Here is a 17,910-nt window from a genome sequence, read left to right on the forward strand (position 1 = left end):
GAAACTCCCCAAATACAGGTGTGCCAAGCTTGTAGCATCATACCCAAGAAGACTCAACGCTGTAATCACTGCCAAAGGTGGTTCAACAACGTACTGAGTAAAGGGTCTGAATAATTATGTAAATGCCATATTCCAGTTTTTTATTGTTATCATGTTTGCAAAAAAATTTTTAAAACAGTTTTTGCTTTGTCATTATGGGGTATTGTGTGTAGATTGATGAGGGGAAAAAACGATTTCATCCATTTTAGAATAAGGCTGTAATGTAACAAAATGTGGAAAAAGTCAAGGGTCTGAATACTTTCTGAATGCACTGTAAGTGTATTCTACTGTATTTTAGTCAATACCATTTCGGCATTGCTCATCCTAATATTTATATATTTCTTAATTCCATTATTTTACTTTTAGATGTGTGTGTATTGTTGTCAATCGTTAGATACTACTGCACTGTTGGAGCTAGGAACACAAGCATTTCGCTACATCTGCTAAATATGTCTATGTAACCAATAATATTTGATTTGATTCCTGTGTGTGTCTGTGTGTTTGTCTGTGTGTGTGTGTCTGTACCTCTCCCATGAACATGCTATTCTCGTCAGGTAAGCGAGGCTGGTCCCACACGGTCAGCTCTAGCATGTGTTGGCGAAAGTCTCTGCGGTGGATGTGGGAGTACACAAACGTCTGGTTCCACTTTGGCTCTCCACTCTTCTTCACTGTCTTAGTCCTCCGCTTGCTCTTATCGCTGCCCCCACACACACACACACACACACACACACACACACACACACACACACACACACACACACACACACACACACACACACACACACACACACACCAAATCAAATTAGCATTTATTTGTCACATACACAGTTTACAGCAGGTATAAACGGTGCAGCGAAATGCTTACTTGCAAGCTCCCTCAAGAATGCGCCACACACACACACACACACACACACACACACACACACACACACACACACACACACACACACACACAGACACAGACACACACACACACAGACACAGACACAGACAGACACAGACAGACACAGACACAGACACACACACACACACACACACACACACACAGACACAGACACACACAGACACACACACACACACACACACACACACACACACACACACCCACACACACAGAGGAGTTAACATTTGTTGTTGGTTTCTTCCTATCTACAGCCTCTTTTATGTGAAAGTCTGTTAGTGATAGACCTTGTTAACGTACCTTCGGTCTGGCAGGAAGTACATTTTGACGTAGGGGTTTCTGGGTCGCCCGTCCGGGCGGGGAGGCAGCTCTGTAGCCTGTACCACGTTCACAATCAGCTGGTGTCCCACCTTATCATACCACAGCTTGACCTGAACACACACATGGATACACACACATACATGATCAGTAGGAGCCAATCTTAAAGTCCCATCTTAAATGGCATGATGTAGGCTACAGACTATATAGAATTATAAACTGGGTGGTTCGACCCCTGAATGCTTATTGGCTGACAGCCGTGGTATATCAGACCGTATACCACGAGTATGACAAAACATTCATTTTTACTGCTCTAATTATATTGGTAACCAGTTTATAGTAGCAATAAGGCACCTCGGGAGTTTGTGGTATGTGGTATGTGGTATATTGGGCGTATACCACACCCCCTCGGGCCTTATTGCTTAAATATATCACAACCCCAAATATCTGCACTGATGATACATGACAATCCTTTGGTATGGACTCACTAAAAGTTGTCCGGGCAGTACCTGAAAACACACACACAAACACACACACACACATACAGAAACACACACACACACACACACACACACACACACACACACACACACACACACACACACACACACACACACACACACACACACACACACACACACACAATGGAAATGATCACCATAAACCAGATTACTAACACATACAAATGCATAATAATCCCAAATGTTTGAGTGCGTACACACACACGTGCACGCACATGCACACACACACACACACACACACACACACACACACACACACACACACACACACACACACACACACACACACACACACACACACACACACACACAGCTGTTGGTGTATACTCACTGCAAGCTGTCCAGGCATTTGCTGTGGGTGGTCTCTAAGTGTACTGGGGCTGGTGGGGGACATGACCGATATAGATGGCCGCTCCATCTTCTGGGACTCAAATGAACTGGAACCTGCTGTGAGGGCAGAAATAAGACAAGACGCATCTCGCCCAGTTAAACCCCTAACAACTAGGTTTGACAAGAAAGAGAGATACAGTGTAGCAGAGAGACAGAGAGACAGAGAGAGAGAGAGAGAGAGAGAGAGAGAGAGAGAGAGAGAGAGAGAGAGACCAGAGGAGATACCTACTAGATTCTAATGGAGGGTGGGACGTGTCTGGGATTCTTGGGATATCACTGTAATCAACCAAAGAGACATATCAGTCAAAAGTCACACTACAATCTGACAGGACAGTATAACACAAGTCCACAGACACCATTGTTAAGCGTTGCCTTGACTGCAACATATTGGTAGGTAAAAACAGAAGGGAAGAGTAGGGTCAATGTAAAAGGACTAGGATAAATAAACAAAAATGTTACAACCCAGTATACATTTTTACAATCCCTCATTGCGTCTACTAATTTGGGCATTCCTCAGCTCTACGGTCACAGGGGGTGGGGTGGGGTGGGGTGGGGTGGGGGGGGGGCTTGGGTAATTTGGGTTGGAAGGGGACTCTAATACTGTAGCTTTACTTACTGATAGACTTTATACACCCTTCGCAAGTGTTTGGAAATAAATATATATTTTTTAGGAAGGAGCAAGACAAGTCAGAAAGAGACAACTGTTCAAAATGTATGTACAGTACCAATCAAAAGTTTGGACACACCTACTCAAGAGAGAATGCCAAGAGATTGCAAAGCTGTCATCAAGGCAAAGGGTGGCTACTTTAAAATACATTTTAGTTTAACACTTTTTTTTAGTTACAACATGATTCCACATGTGTAAATTCATAGTTTTGATGTCTTCGCAATTATTCTACAATATAGAAAATATTCAAAATAAAGAAAAACCCTTGAATAAGTAGGTGTGTCAATACTTTTGACTGGTACTGTATGTGGATGGAGTGTGTGAACAATGAAACTCAATTCAATTGGGACCAATTCTGTTTCATCCCCTTCTCCTCAAAGTGCACTCATTCACTCAACCTTAAAAAAATGTAAAGCATCGGATTGATGTTTTGAATAGTTTGAAGCGAGTTTCCACCCTAATTCTTACACCAGTACATTCCTTGTAAATCCATGAGGGGGAAGTGTATGAACATACAATTTGGAAAGAAAGGGGGGGGACTAAATTGGCTAAGGACTAACCTAAGCATTATCTCACCAGTACTAAATACACAGATTTGATCAGAGAGTATCTATCAGGGTTCGGTGTCTTTTCATCAAAGAGTCTCTTATTCCTGACTTACCCAATGGGCCGGGACACCACTAGTTCCACTTGAGGTTCTGCTTGGGAATTGAGAATGATATTATAAACTTCTTTCTGAGTTGCTCTTGGCAACATCTTGCCGTTCCACTGCAGAACCTCATCCCCTGAAAATACACAATGACCTGTCATTCTTCAAAACCTACACACATACACACGCGTGTACTCACACTTACACAAACCAGAGGAGGCTGGTGGGATGAGCTTTAGGAGGACGGGCTCATTGTAATGGCTGGAATGGAATAAAATAAATGGAACCGTATTGAACACATCAAGCATATGGAAACCACACGTTTGACTTTGTTCCATTTATTCCATTCTAGCCATTACAATGAGCCCATCCTCCTATAGCTCCTCCCACCAGCCTCCACTGACACACACACCACACACACACCCTATTTGCATACCTGCTCGAAGGTGTCCCACGATGTCGGCCAGACTGCCCTTCTTGACTACAGTGATGAAGGCTCCCAGTCTGCCCGCCTCTGTGACCCTTCCCCCAACCACCTGAGAAAAGACATGCGCACATACACACAAACACACATAGTCATGTACACACACACACACAAAAACAGTCTAGCCACAGTGTGGTTGTGTCTGGTGTGAGCTCTGACCTTCAGCCCCAGCGGTGCTCCGGCCTCTTTGGGCATAGCACTCCTCTTGCTCAGGGTGATTCGGCCAATTAGGTGGTCACCCTCTTTGGACGGCTGCCATGTCACCGGATGCTGTGAACAACACACTGATTCAATCAGCAGCCTGGGAGCAAGCACATTACCCCCTCTTTCCCTCTGTCTCTCTCTTTGTCTCTATCTGTCTCCACACACACTACATATAAAGACACACATTGTAAAAAAATAGACAGACACAAACACACACTCACTTCAACAGATAGAAAAATAGAAATCAGTCACTTACATGCCACACAGTGGGGTCCAGCGGGTAGCACTCCCAGTCCCCTATATGAGAGAAGAGATCAACTCAAACAGGAGAAGAAGACAGAAGGAGACGTACACACACCCACACACACGCACTGCACATACCAGCTCAACTAACACTATACACAACAGAGCCAGATCTGGACCTCCTTTGTAACAACTCTGTTTACAGAAGCAGCACAGAGTTTATTGAATATTTAGCTCCACTTCACCAGAATCACCCAGGACTTGACGACCTACTCCTCTTAGAGATTGAGAAAGAAAGAGTCTACACGTGATGTATGTTTGTTGAGCTCTTCGTGGTTGTCGAGCAAACTTTCACTAGAAAGTCTAGTAAAAGGAAGGAAATATGTAACCTCATTACTGTTGTACTTACGTACGTCGTGACGCACCTACAAACTAAAAGTGTGTGCACATGCAGTCACAGAATGATTTAAATGCCTGAACACTCCTCCTGTGCCAACACAAGCATCTTAATCCGCCTCGGTCCGAGCTAAAAAAGGAAACATGGCTCGCTACTGCACTGGTATGTTTAGAACTAGTTTTGACAAATCTCCTCTTCCTCTCTCATATGATCTATTAGCCATTAGAGAGCTTTGTCTGGTTTCAATCTAGATTGGCATGTGGAACAAATGGCATGAAATGAAAGCGGACTGAAGCCTATTCTTCACAGTGCCGTGTATATAGTAGTAGACTATATATACAAAAGTATGTGGACACCTCTTCAAATTAGTGGATTCGTCTATTTCAGCCACACCCGTTGCTGACAGGTGTATAAAATCGACCACAGAACCATTCAATCTCCTTAGACAAACATTGGCAATAGAATGGCCTTACTGAAGAGCTCAGTGACTTTTAACGTGGCACCGTCATAGGATGCCACCTCTCCAACAAGTGACTATGTCATATTTCTGCACTGCTAGAGCTGCCCCGGTCAACTGTAAGTGTTGTTATTGTGAAGTGGAAACGTCTAGGAGCAACGATGGCTCAACCGCTAATAGGACCGCCGAGTGCTGAAGAGCGTAGCGTGTAAAATTTATCTGTTCTCTGTTGCAACATTCACTACCAAGTTCCGAACTGCCTCTGGAAGCAATGTCAGCACAAGAACTGGTCGTCGAGGTTTCCATGGCCAAGCAGCCTCACACAAGCCTAAGATCACCATGCGCAATGCAAAGAGTCGGCTGGAGTAGTGTAAAGCTCGCCGCCATCGGACTCTGGAGCAGTGGAAACAGGTTCTCTAGAGTGGTGAATCACGCTTCACCATCTGGCAGTCCGACGGACGAATTTGGGTTTGGTGGATGGCAGGAGAACGCTACCTGCCCGAATGCATAGTGCCAACTGTGAAGTTTGGTGGAGGAGGAATAATGGTCTGGGGCTGTTCTTCATGGTTCGGGCTAGGCCCTTTAGTTCCAGTGAAGGGAAATCTTAACTCTACAGCATACAATGACATTCCAGACGATTCTGTGCTTCCAACTTTGTGGCAACAGTTTGGAGAAGGCCCTTTCCTGTTTCAGCATGACAATGCCCCCGTGCACAAAGCGGGGTCCATACATAAATGGTTTATCGAGATTGGTGTGGAAGAACTTGACTGGCCTGCACAGAGCCCTGACCTCAACCCCATTGAACAACTTTGAGATGAATTGGAGTACCGACTGTAAGCCAGGCCTAATCGCCCAACATCTGTGCCGACCTCACTAATGCTCGTGTGGCTGAATGGAAGCAAGTCCCCGCAGCAATGTTCTGACATCTAGTGGAAAGCCTTCTCAGAAGAGTAGAGGCTGTTATAGCTGCAAAAGGGGGACCAACTCCATATTAATACCCATTATTTTGGACTGAGATGTTCGACGAGCAGGTGTCCACATACTTTTGGTCATGTAGTGTTCTCCTTCTAGAAAATGTGATGTATCTACAGAGTTAACAAAAAATTAAGAACACCTTCCTAATATTGAGGACCATCCCCCTTTGCCCTCAGAGCAGCCTCAATTAGTCAGGGCGTGTACTCTACAAGGTGTTGAAAGTCTTCCACAGGGATGCTGGCCCATGTTGACTCAAATGCTTTTCATTGTTTCTTCAAGTTGGCTGGATGTCCTTTGGCTGGTGGACCATTCTTGATACAGACGGAAACTGTTGAGCATCAAAATCCAGTTGTGTTGCAGTTCTTGACCCAAGCCGGTGTGCCTGGTACCTCCTACTACCATACCCCGTTCAAAGGCACTTAAATCAGTCCTTCTAGGATTCCGCGATTCTGCGATCCCATAATTCAATGCAAAATCAACCAATCAGCGCATATTATGTGAGAGCTCACAATTTTGACCAATCCCCGCAATTATAGCGCATAAAAGGGTCCAATCAAAAGCGGGTTCGTAATTTTGACCAATTACTGCACTGTTACCGTGGAAAATGGCCCAATCCAACCACATGTCCACAACATTTTTTCCCCCCTGGCCTGTCAGCGTATTCATGTGCGAAGATGATGGGTGATTGTTGATGGCTGACAGGCAGTACAATGAACAGAAATCAATCTCATTTGCCAACAAAAACAGCTAACGGCCGTGCAAAACAATTTCCAAATGTTTTTGGAAACAAGAGAAAGTCGACAATCAACAGTCTCTTGGAATCAGCAAAGCATATGAGAATGTCAGAACAGTTCTCACAGCAAAGGCAGATCATCATGACTGAAGTGGTAGCAGGGAAGACTATGGCAAGCGCTGGAAGAATCAAGGTGAGTGGCGTTTTATTCAAACTTTTACTGTGCTAACCTTGGTTTTAGTAAGGTGGTCGGCACTTTGCTCTCCCCATTCTGTCTATGGAGAGCGCTGCTCAAAGCACTGAGTGCAATTTATCAGCTTTGCCGTTTTAAACTCTCTGTAAAATTTAATACGGATCAAAAAAACACAATCTTTCTGGATTAAAAAAAATGGAATAGAACATATCAACCACAATACTCTATTTTTACGTTTTCTGTTCTTTATCTCCCTTACAACCCTTTCAGAAAAAATCACAATCTCAAGAATTTTGAAGACAACTTATTAGAAATATCGATCCTCAAATTGAAAGCGATTGATCAGCTTTGAATCAATTTTTTGAGTGAGAGAGAGAGAGAGAGAGAGAGAGGGAATGGGAGGTACATCTCGTGTTGATAGCAAGCCCCAAGCCTGATGGAGAGGAGAGGTGTGTGTGAGTGAATGTGAGTGGATTACGACAGAGCTGTTTGTTCAGGAAAATAAACACAATTGAGAACTTTTGATGTTTCTAATTGTTTTTGTTTTATGTATTCTGCTTAAAATCATCCTAAAGCTGAGCACATATGACTTTATTGCTTTATATGAAATTAACGTAATAAAAAAAACTGCGTAAAATGTATCGCACAATTTCAGAAAATCTACCGCAAAATCAAGCATTTTTGGCCACAGAAATCACAAAGAAAAATTGAGAAATCCTTGAAGAACTGTTAAATATGTTGTCTTGCCCACTCACCCTCTGAATGGCACACATACACAATCCATGTCTCAATTGTCTCAAGGCTTAAAAATCCTTCTTTAACCTGTCTCCTTCCCTCCATCTACACTGATTGAAGTGGATTTAACAAGTGAAATCAATAAGGGATCATAGCTTTCACCTGGATTCACCTGGACAGTCTATGTCATGGAAAGAGCGGGTGTTCCTTAATGTTTTGTACACTCAGTGTGTCCTAAACATACAGGATAACAGAGTCTGACTGTCTGGGCCTATAGTTAGTACTGTAGGACATTCTAAGGTAAATAGCTAGGACATGGCTAGGTACAGGGGCCTGGTTAAAACTAAAATTAGTAGTCACATAGCTGAGACGATGTTACAGAAGCATCGAGTGTTTGTTCCAATGGCTCCAGGGCTGCAGTCTGTGTCCTAGCTCTGTCAGCCAGGGTCACATGTGGTCAGGGCAGCGTAAACCTATCCTGAAACCCTCGGGCCAAGCCACGGCCAGAATATCATATACACAAAAGCGCACGCACACAAGCGCACGCACACACACAATGCCGTCGCAAACGCACACACTCAACAGCCAAAACATATCCGCTGAATAATTTTACTGAACATGTTTGCTCACGAGAAAACGATCTGAGATCAGGTACAATGATTACATTATATGTACACTATACATTAATATATAGACTCCAAGAACATGCCTCCACATTGAGACAATTTGTCAAATACCACTATCTTTCATCTAATAATCTCATAAGAACAGCCTATGATTACTTACCTGTAATGAAGTAGAATGCGACCTCGAGTTTCGAATGTTACAATGAAGAAAGCAGACTGAGCCTGAACAGCTCACTAGTCGCTACTATTTACAATCACCTGCAACGTGTGAGTGTGTTAAAAGGTGAGCACACACACACACTTTCTCACACCATGAGAGAGCCCCGTGTTTTACATTGTGCCCAGCATGTCTTCTAAACAAGAGAGTGCACAGTCTTACTACGCACTCGTACCTCTTTCACTGCAGTGTGGGATGCATACAGTATCGGTAAGCTCTTTCACAGAGTGGGAGGAAGCTGGCCCTAGCAACTGATCTGAAGTTAGTGTTGCATTGTGTCCCTTCATGGTTATGGTTAAGATTTGGCGAGGTTAAGCTGAACCTAGATCTGTGTCTATGGGAAACTTGGACTCTGGAGCCTCTATCACCTCTCTTACCTCTCTCACCTCTCTCGCTGACACTCTCAATCTCGGCATCCTCACAGCTGCTATACTCCGGCGTGGTCCCTCCCTCTTCCTCTGAGCTGCTGACAGATGTCTGTCTCTTCCCGGCACCGCCACGTTTTGACTTGTAGGGCCGTGGCGGGGGCGGCCGCAGAGACTCTGACTGGTCCGAGCTGAGCGAATCATTGCGCAGCATGCTTTCAGCCTTCTCCCGTTTGGACCGGCGCAGGAGGGGATCCTGACCGGGTCCGGGGCCCGGGCCTGTCCCAGGGGGCTCCCTGAGTTCTGGGGGCTGGAGCTGTGTAGGGCCATGGCCCTGTGGCCCCCTAGTGCCCCCCACCACCGTCCTCTGGCACAGCATAGCCTCGGGCTGGCCCCCAATGCCCCCAACACTCTCAAACCCAATCCCCATCCCAACCCCCCTGCCTCGCCCCTGGGGCTGTAGAGGGTGCCTGCCCCCCAGTGGCTCCCCTGGCTGGGGCTGGGCTAAATGTCGGGGGGCATTGGGGTCTATGTGGTAGCCCTCCTCTGTCCATCGGGGGACCCCCACTCCCACAGGGTCGTGTTCCAGAGAGCGGCCCTTACTCAGCCGTCGGCCCTCCCTCCGCTCCCGCTCCCACTGGTCCCGATCCACTGACACCTGGGTATGGAGTCTGGGGTGACCCGGCCGACGCTCACCTCGACCTTTAACGTTCTGATCGCCCGGCTTTCTCCTGGTGGGTGAAGGAGAGAGAACGAGAGAGAGAGAGCGAGAGAGAGAACGGATTACGTGTATGTCAGTTTAGAGTAAGGTTTAAGTAGGTTAAAATAAAATAAAATTGTATTGGTCGAGTATACACATATTTTGCAGGTGTTCACAGGTGCAGTGAAATGCTTATGTTCCTAGCTCCAACAGTGCAGTAACACCTAACAATGTGAAACAATACACACAAATCCCCAAAATAAAAATAAATGAATATCAGAACGAGCAATGTCAGAGTCTGGAATATAAATATATACCCTGTATTCGAAAAGTATTCTGACTCCTTGACTTTTTCCACATTTTGTTAAGTTGCAGCCTTATTCTAAAATTGATTAAATTATTTGTATCAATCTACACACAACAACTCATAATGACAAAGCGAAAACAGGTGTTTAGAAATGTTGCCAATTTATTACAAATAAAATACAGAAATACCTTATTTACATAAGTACTCAGACCCTTTTCTATGAGACTCGAAATTGAGCTCAGATACATCCTGTTTCCATTGATTATCCTTGACATGTGTCTACAACTTGATTGGAGTCCACCTGTGGTAAATGCAATTGATTGAACATGATTTGGGAAGACACACACCTGTCTATAAGGTCCCACAGTTGACGGTACACGTCAGAGCAAAAACCAAGCCATGAGGTCAAGGAATTGTTCATAGAGCTCCGATACAGGATTGTGTCGAGGCACAGATCTGGGGCTGGGTACCAAAACATTTCTGCAGCATTGAAGGTCCCCAAGGACACAGTGGCCTCCATCATTCTGAAATGGAAGAAGTTTGGAACCACCAAGACTCTTCCTAGAGCTGGCCGCCCGGCCAAACTGAGCAATCGGGGGAGAAGGGCCTTGGTCAGGGAGGTGACTCTGACAGAGCTCCAGAGATGGGAGAACCTTCCAGAAGGACAACCATTCTTAGTAAAAGGCACGACGGCCCACTTGGAGTTTGCCAAGAGGCATCTAAAGGACGGACCATAAGAAACAAGATTCTCAGGTCTGATGAAACCAAGATTGAACTCTTTGGCCTGAATGCCAAGCGTCCCGTCTGGAGAAAACCTGGCACCTTCCCTACGGTGAAGCATGCTGGTGGCAGCATCATGCTTGTGGGGATGTTTTTCAATGACAGGGAATGGGAGACTAGTCAGGATCAGTTAAGAAGTTTAAGGTTGTAGTTATTATAGGAATTCTAGGACTATTTTCTCTATACCATTTGTATTTCATATACCTGCGACTATTGGATGTTCTTATAGGCACTTTAGTAATGCCAGCCTAATCTCGGGAGTTGATAGGCTTGAAGTCATAAACAGCGCTATGCTTCAATGATTGAGCTGCTGGCAAACGCAGTAACGTGCTGTTTGAATGAATGCTTATGAGCCTGCTGCTGCCGATCACCGCTCAGTGAGACTGCTTTATCAAATATCAAATCATAGACTTAATTATAATAAACACACAGAAATACGAGCCTTTTGTCATTAATATGGTCAAATACGGAAACTATAATTTCAAAAACAAAACGTTTATTCTTTCAGTGAAATACGGAACCGTTCCGTATTTTATAGAAAGGGTGGCAACCCTAATTCTAAATATTGATATTACATTGCACAACCTTCAATGTTATGTCATAATTATGTACAATTCTGGCAAATTAATTACGGTCTTTGTTAGGAAGAAATGGTCTTCACACAGTTCGCAACGAGCTAGGCGACCCAAACTGCTGCATGTACCCTGCCTCTGCTTGCACTGAAAGCAAGAGAAGTGACACAATTTCCCTAGTTAATATTGCCTGCTAACATGAATTTCTTTTAACTACATATGCAGGTTTAAAAATATACTTGTGTATTTATTTTAAGAAAGGCATTGATGTTTATGGTTAGGTACATTGGTGAAACGACAGTGCTTTTTTGCGCGAATGCGCTTGTTAAATCATCACCCTTTTGGCGAAGTTGAAGTAGGCTGTGATTCAATGATAAATTAACAGGCACAGCATTGATTATATGAAACGCAGAACAAGCTAGTTAAACTAGTAATATCATCAACCATGTGTAGTTAATTACTGATTATGTGACTATTGATTGTTTTTTAGAAGATAAGTTTAATGCTAGCTAGCAACTACCTTGGCTCCTTGCAGCCACAAGGTCCTTTTGATGCTACACTTACGTAACAGGTGGTCAGCCTGCCACGCAGTCTCCTCGTGGATTGCAATGTAATCGGCCATAATCAGCGTCCAAAAAGGCAGATTACCGATTGTTATGGAAACTTGAAATCGGCACCAATTAATCGGCCATACCGATTAATCGATCGACCTCTAGCACACAGCAAAGACAATGCAGGAGTGTGTTAGGGACAAGTGAATGTCATTGAGTGGCCCAGCCAGACCCCGGACTTGAACCTGATTTAACATCTCTGGAGAGACCTGAAAATAGCTGTGCAGCGACAGTCCTCATCCAACCTGACAAAGCTTGAGAGGATCTGATGAGAAGAATGGGAGAAACTCCCCAAATACAGGTGTGCCAAGCTTGTAGCGTCATTCCCAAGAATACTCTAGGCTTTAATCGCTGCCAAAGGTGCTTGAACAATGTATTGAGTAAAAGGTCTGAATACTTATATAAATGTGATATAAATTTGCAAACTTTTCTAAAAAACAGTTTTTGCTTTGTCATTATGGGGTATTGTGTGTAGATTGATGGGGGGGAAACAATTGAATCAATTTTAGAATAAGGCTGTTACGTAACAAAATGTGGAAAAAGTGAAGGGGTCTGAATACTTTCCGAATGCACTGTATGTATATGATGGTGTGTACAGACAGTATGGACAGTATATGAATATAAAAAGGTGTGTACAGTAGTAGTTAAATAGGATGAGCTTTGACTAGAATACAGTATATACAGTGAGGGAAAAAATTATTTGATCCCCTGTTGATTTTGTACATTTGCCCACTGACAAAGAAATGATCAGTCTATAATTTTAATGGTAGGTTTATTTGAACAGTGAGAGACAGAATAACAACAAAGAAATCCAGAAAAACGCATGTTAAAAATGTTATAAATTGATTGCATTTTAATGAGGGAAATAAGTATTTGACCCCCTCTCAATCAGAAAGATTTCTGGCTCCCAGGTGTCTTTTATACAGGTAACGAGCTGAGATTAGGAGCACACTCTTAAAGGGAGTGCTCCTAATCTCAGCTTGTTACCTGTATAAAAGACACCTGTCCACAGAAGCAATCAATCAATCAGATTCCAAACTCTCCACCATGGCCAAGACCAAAGAGCTCTCCAAGGATGTCAGGGACAAGATTGTAGACCTACACAAGGCTGGAATGGGCTACAAGACCATCGCCAAGCAGCGTGGTGAGAAGGTGACAACAGTTGGTGCGATTATTCGCAAATGGAAGAAACACAAAAGAACTGTCAATCTCCCTCGGCCTGGGGCTCCATGCAAGATCTCACCTCGTGGAGTTGCAAAGATCATGAGAACGGTGAGGAATCAGCCCAGAACTACACGGGAGGATCTTGTCAATGATCTCAAGGCAGCTGGGACCATAGTCACCAAGAAAACAATTGGTAACACACTACACCGCGAAGGACTGAAATCCTGCAGCGCCCGCCAGGTCCCCCTGCTCAAGAAAGCACATATACATGCCCATCTGAAGTTTGCCAATGAACATTTGAATGATTCAGAGGACAACTGGGTGAAAGTGTTGTGGTCAGATGAGACCAAAATGGAGCTCTTTGGCATCAACTCAACTCGCCGTGTTTGGAGGAGGAGGAATGCTGCCTATAACCCCAAGAATGCCATCCCCACCATCAAACATGGAGGTGGAAACATGCTTTGGGGGTGTTTTTCTGCTAAGGGGACAGGACAACCTCACCGCATCAAAGGGACGATGGACGGGGCCATGTACCGTCAAATCTTGGGTGAGAACCTCCTTCTCTCAGCCAGGGCATTGAAAATGGGTTGTGGATGGGTATTCCAGCATGACAATGACCCAAAACACACGGCCAAGGTAACAAAGGAGTGGCTCAAGAAGAAGCACATTAAGGTCCTGGAGTGGCCTAGCCAGTCTCCAGACCTTAATCCCATAGAAAATCTGTGGAGGGGCTGAAGGTTCGAGTTGCCAAACGTCAGCCTTGAAACGTTAATGACTTGGAGAAGATCTGCAAAGAGGAGTGGGACAAAATCCCTCCTGAGATGTGTGCAAACCTGGTGGCCAACTACAAGAAACGTCTGACCTCTGTGATTGCCAACAAGAGTTTTGCCACCAAGTACTAAGTCATGTTTTGTAGAGGGGTCAAATACTTATTTCCCTCATTAAAATGCAAATCAATTTATAAAATTTTTTACATGCGTTTTTCTGGATTTTTTTGTTGTTATTCTGTCTCCCACTGTTCAAATAAACCTACCATTAAAATTATAGACTGATCATTTCTTTGTCAGTGGGCAAACGTACAAAATCAGCAGGGGATCAAATACTTTTTTCCCTCACTGTACGTACACTGAGTAAACTGAATATAAGAACACCTTCCTAATGTTGAGTTAGGGGCATGACCTCTACAAGGTGTTGAAAGCGTTCCACAGGGATGCTGGCCCATGTTGACTCCAAAGCTTCCCACAGTTGTGTCAAGTTGGCTGGATGTCCTTTGGGTGGTGGACCATTCTTGATACACACAGGAAACTGTTGAGTGTGAAAAACCCAGCAGCGTTGCAGTTCTTGACAAAAACCGGTGTGTCTGGCACCTACTATCATATCCTGTTCAAAGGCACTTACATTTTTTGTCTTGCCCATTCACCCTCTGAATGGCACACATCCATAAAACATGTCTCAAATTGTCTCAAGTCTCATTCCATTTATTTACACTGATTGACGTGGATTTAACAAGTGACATCAATATGGGATCATAGCTTTCACCTGGATTCAACTGGTCAGTCTGTGTCATCGAACAAACTGTAGTTCTTAATTGTTTTGTATTCTTAGTGTACATATGAAATATGTAAACATTATTAAAGTGACCAGTGTTCAATGACTATGTATATAGGGCAGCAGTCACTAAGGTGCAGTGTAGAGGTTTACAGGTTAACCATTGGTGTGTTCATGGCCAGGGCTTACGGCGGCTCGCTACGTGAGCGGGGGTCCATTCCGGGTGCCAGTCCTGGGTCACCGGGGTGATTGGGGTCGAGGGGCCCCAGGGGGACTTGGAAGTGGGAACGGAGCTTCTTGTCACCGGGGTTCAGGCCACACATGGCCGGGTCACTGATGCCTGAGCCTAGACCTGGCTTCCCTGGACCTGAGAACCACTCCCCTGGCTTAGTGAGGATCTCCTGCTGCTTACGGCAGTTATTACACACCCACATCACCTGGAGGAACACAGATACGTAGATGTATTATATGGTTATTATACAGTTATTACAAACCCACATCACCTGGAGGAACACAGATACGTAGATGTATTATATGGTTATTATACAGTTATTACACACCCACATCACCTGGAGGAACACAGATACGTAGATGTATTATATGGTTATTATACAGTTATTATACACCCACATCACCTGGAGAAAGAGGTTATAACACAGTTATTACCCAGTCACACCACCTGGAGGAAGAGGTTATAACAGTTATTACCCAGCCTCATCACCTGGAGGAAGAGGTTATAACAGTTATTACCCAGCCACATCACCTGGAGGGAGAGGTTATAACAGTTATTACCCAGCCACATCACCTGGAGGAAGAGGTTATAACAGGTATTACCCAGCCACATCACCTGGAGGAAGAAGTTATAACAGTTATTACCCAGCCACATCACCTGGAGGGAGAGGTTATAACACAGTTATTACCCAGCTACATCACCTGGAGGAGAGGTTATAACACCGTTATTACCCAGCCACATCACCTGGAGGGAGAGATTATAACAGTTATTACCCAGCCACATCACCTGGAGGGAGAGGTTATAACAGTTATTACCCAGCCACATCACCTGGAGGGAGAGGTTATAACAGTTATTACCCAGCCACATCACCTGGAGGGAGAGGTTATAACAGTTATTACCCAGTCAAACCACCTGGAGGGAGAGGTTATAACAGTTATTACCCAGCCACATCACCTGGAGGAAGAGGTTATAACACAGTTATTACCCAGCCACATCACCTGGGGGAAGAGGTTATAACACCGTTATTACCCAGCCACATCACCTGGAGGAAGAGGTTATAACACAGTTATTACCAAGTCACACCAGCTGGAGGAATAGGTTATAACAGTTATTACCCAGCCACATTACCTGGAGGAAGAGGTTATAACACAGTTATTACCCAGCCACATCACCTGGAGGAAGAGGTTATAACACAGTTATTACCCAGCCACATCACCTGGAGGAAGAGGTTATAACGCGTGTGGCTCAGTTAGTAGAGCATGGTGTTTGCAACGCCAGGGTTGTGGGTTCGATTCCCACGGGGACCAGTACAGAGAAAAAAAAAAATGAAATGTATGCATTCACTACTGTAAGTCGCTCTGGATAAGAGCGTCTGCTAAATGACTAAAATGTAAATGTAAATGTAAATAACACAGTTATTACCCAGCCATATCACCTGGAGGAAGAGGTTATAACACAGTTATTACCCAGTCACACCACCTGCAAGGAATAGGTTATAACAGTTATTACCAAGTCACACCACCTGGAGGAATAGGTTATAACAGTTATTACCCAGCCACATCACCTGGGGGAAGAGGTTATAACACAGTTATTACCCAGCCACATCACCTGGAGGAAGAGGTTATAACACAGTTATTACCCAGCTACATCACCTGGAGGAAGAGTTTATAACAGTTATTACCCAGCCACATCACCTGGGGGAAGAGGTTATAACATAGTTATTACCCAGCTACATCACCTGGAGGAAGAGGTTATAACAGTTATTACCCAGCCACATCACCTGGGGGAAGAGGTTATAACACAGTTATTACCCAGCCACATCACCTGGAGGAAGAGGTTATAACACAGTTATTACCCAGCTACATCACCTGGAGGAAGAGTTTATAACAGTTATTACCCAGCCACATCACCTGGGGGAAGAGGTTATAACATAGTTATTACCCAGCTACATCACCTGGAGGAAGAAGTTATAACAGTTATTACCCAGCCACATCACCTGGGGGAAGATGTTATAACACAGTTATTACCCAGCCACATCACCTGGAGGAAGAGGTTATAACACAGTTATTACCCAGCTACATCACCTGGAGGAAGAGGTTATAACAGTTATTACCCAGTCACACCACCTAGAGGAAGAGGTTATAACACAGTTATTACCCAGCCACATCACCTGGAGGGAGAGGTTATAACACAGTTATTACCCAGTCACACCACCTGGAGGAAGAGGTTATAACAGTTATTACCCAGCCACATCACCTGGAGGAATAGGTTATAACAGTTATTACCCAGCCACATCACCTGGAGGAATAGGTTATAACAGTTATTACCCAGCCACATCACCTGGAGGGAGAGGTTATAACAGTTATTACCCAGTCACACCACCTGGAGGAATAGGTTATAACAGTTATTACCCAGTCACACCACCTGGAGTAATAGGTTATAACAGTTATTACCCAGCCACATCACCTGGAGGGAGAGGTTATAACAGGTATTACCCAGTCACACCACCTGGAGGAATAGGTTATAACAGTTATTACCCAGGCAACACCACCTGAAGTAATAGGTTATAACAGTTATTACCCAGCCACATCACCTGGAGGAAATTGATACATAGAGTACTGCATTTGTTTGTTAAAATCAAAATAATTTACATGGATATAATTACTTAAAGCCCAAGTTGCTTTATCATTAGTTGGTTAGCAACTTACTTGGTACATATGAGAACAGCATTGTGTTGTGTATAGTGAGTAGCTATTATTATCACAAGTAATTAAGATAAGCACTGAGCCAATAGTGACAGACCAACTGTGAAGTTCAGGATCACACACAAACTATGGCTTAGAAACAGACAGAGAGGAATCAGGGGGGATTCCATAAGACTC

General features: G+C 44.2%; 1 protein-coding gene across 17 annotated transcripts in view; it reads right to left on the reverse strand.

Moving 5' to 3' along the window:
• The window catches only part of LOC106577074 (regulating synaptic membrane exocytosis protein 1), a 71,291-nt gene that overhangs the window by 26,177 nt on the left and 27,204 nt on the right, over positions 1 to 17,910 (reverse strand). For 10 of the 17 annotated variants that reach the window (XM_045700831.1, XM_045700830.1, XM_045700829.1 and 7 more), the window contains exons 5-15: positions 14,986 to 15,233; positions 9,127 to 9,845; positions 4,430 to 4,470; positions 4,129 to 4,239; positions 3,922 to 4,021; positions 3,498 to 3,621; positions 2,399 to 2,445; positions 2,111 to 2,235; positions 1,747 to 1,767; positions 1,241 to 1,371; positions 565 to 736 (exon numbers count right to left, since the gene is read on the reverse strand). In XM_045700831.1, the coding sequence (XP_045556787.1) occupies positions 565 to 736; positions 1,241 to 1,371; positions 1,747 to 1,767; positions 2,111 to 2,235; positions 2,399 to 2,445; positions 3,498 to 3,621; positions 3,922 to 4,021; positions 4,129 to 4,239; positions 4,430 to 4,470; positions 9,127 to 9,845; positions 14,986 to 15,233 (1,839 nt within the window). Of the gene's footprint in view, positions 1 to 564; positions 737 to 1,240; positions 1,372 to 1,746; positions 1,768 to 2,110; positions 2,236 to 2,398; positions 2,446 to 3,497; positions 3,622 to 3,921; positions 4,022 to 4,128; positions 4,240 to 4,429; positions 4,471 to 4,554; positions 5,179 to 9,126; positions 9,846 to 14,985; positions 15,234 to 17,910 lie in introns of those variants that run through there. The other 7 variants (XM_045700824.1, XM_045700834.1, XM_045700822.1 and 4 more) reach the window with 6 other exon arrangements.

The sequence above is a fragment of the Salmo salar genome, chromosome ssa18 (genome assembly GCF_905237065.1).
Source record: "Salmo salar chromosome ssa18, Ssal_v3.1, whole genome shotgun sequence".
Classification (NCBI taxonomy): Eukaryota; Metazoa; Chordata; class Actinopteri; order Salmoniformes; family Salmonidae; genus Salmo; species Salmo salar.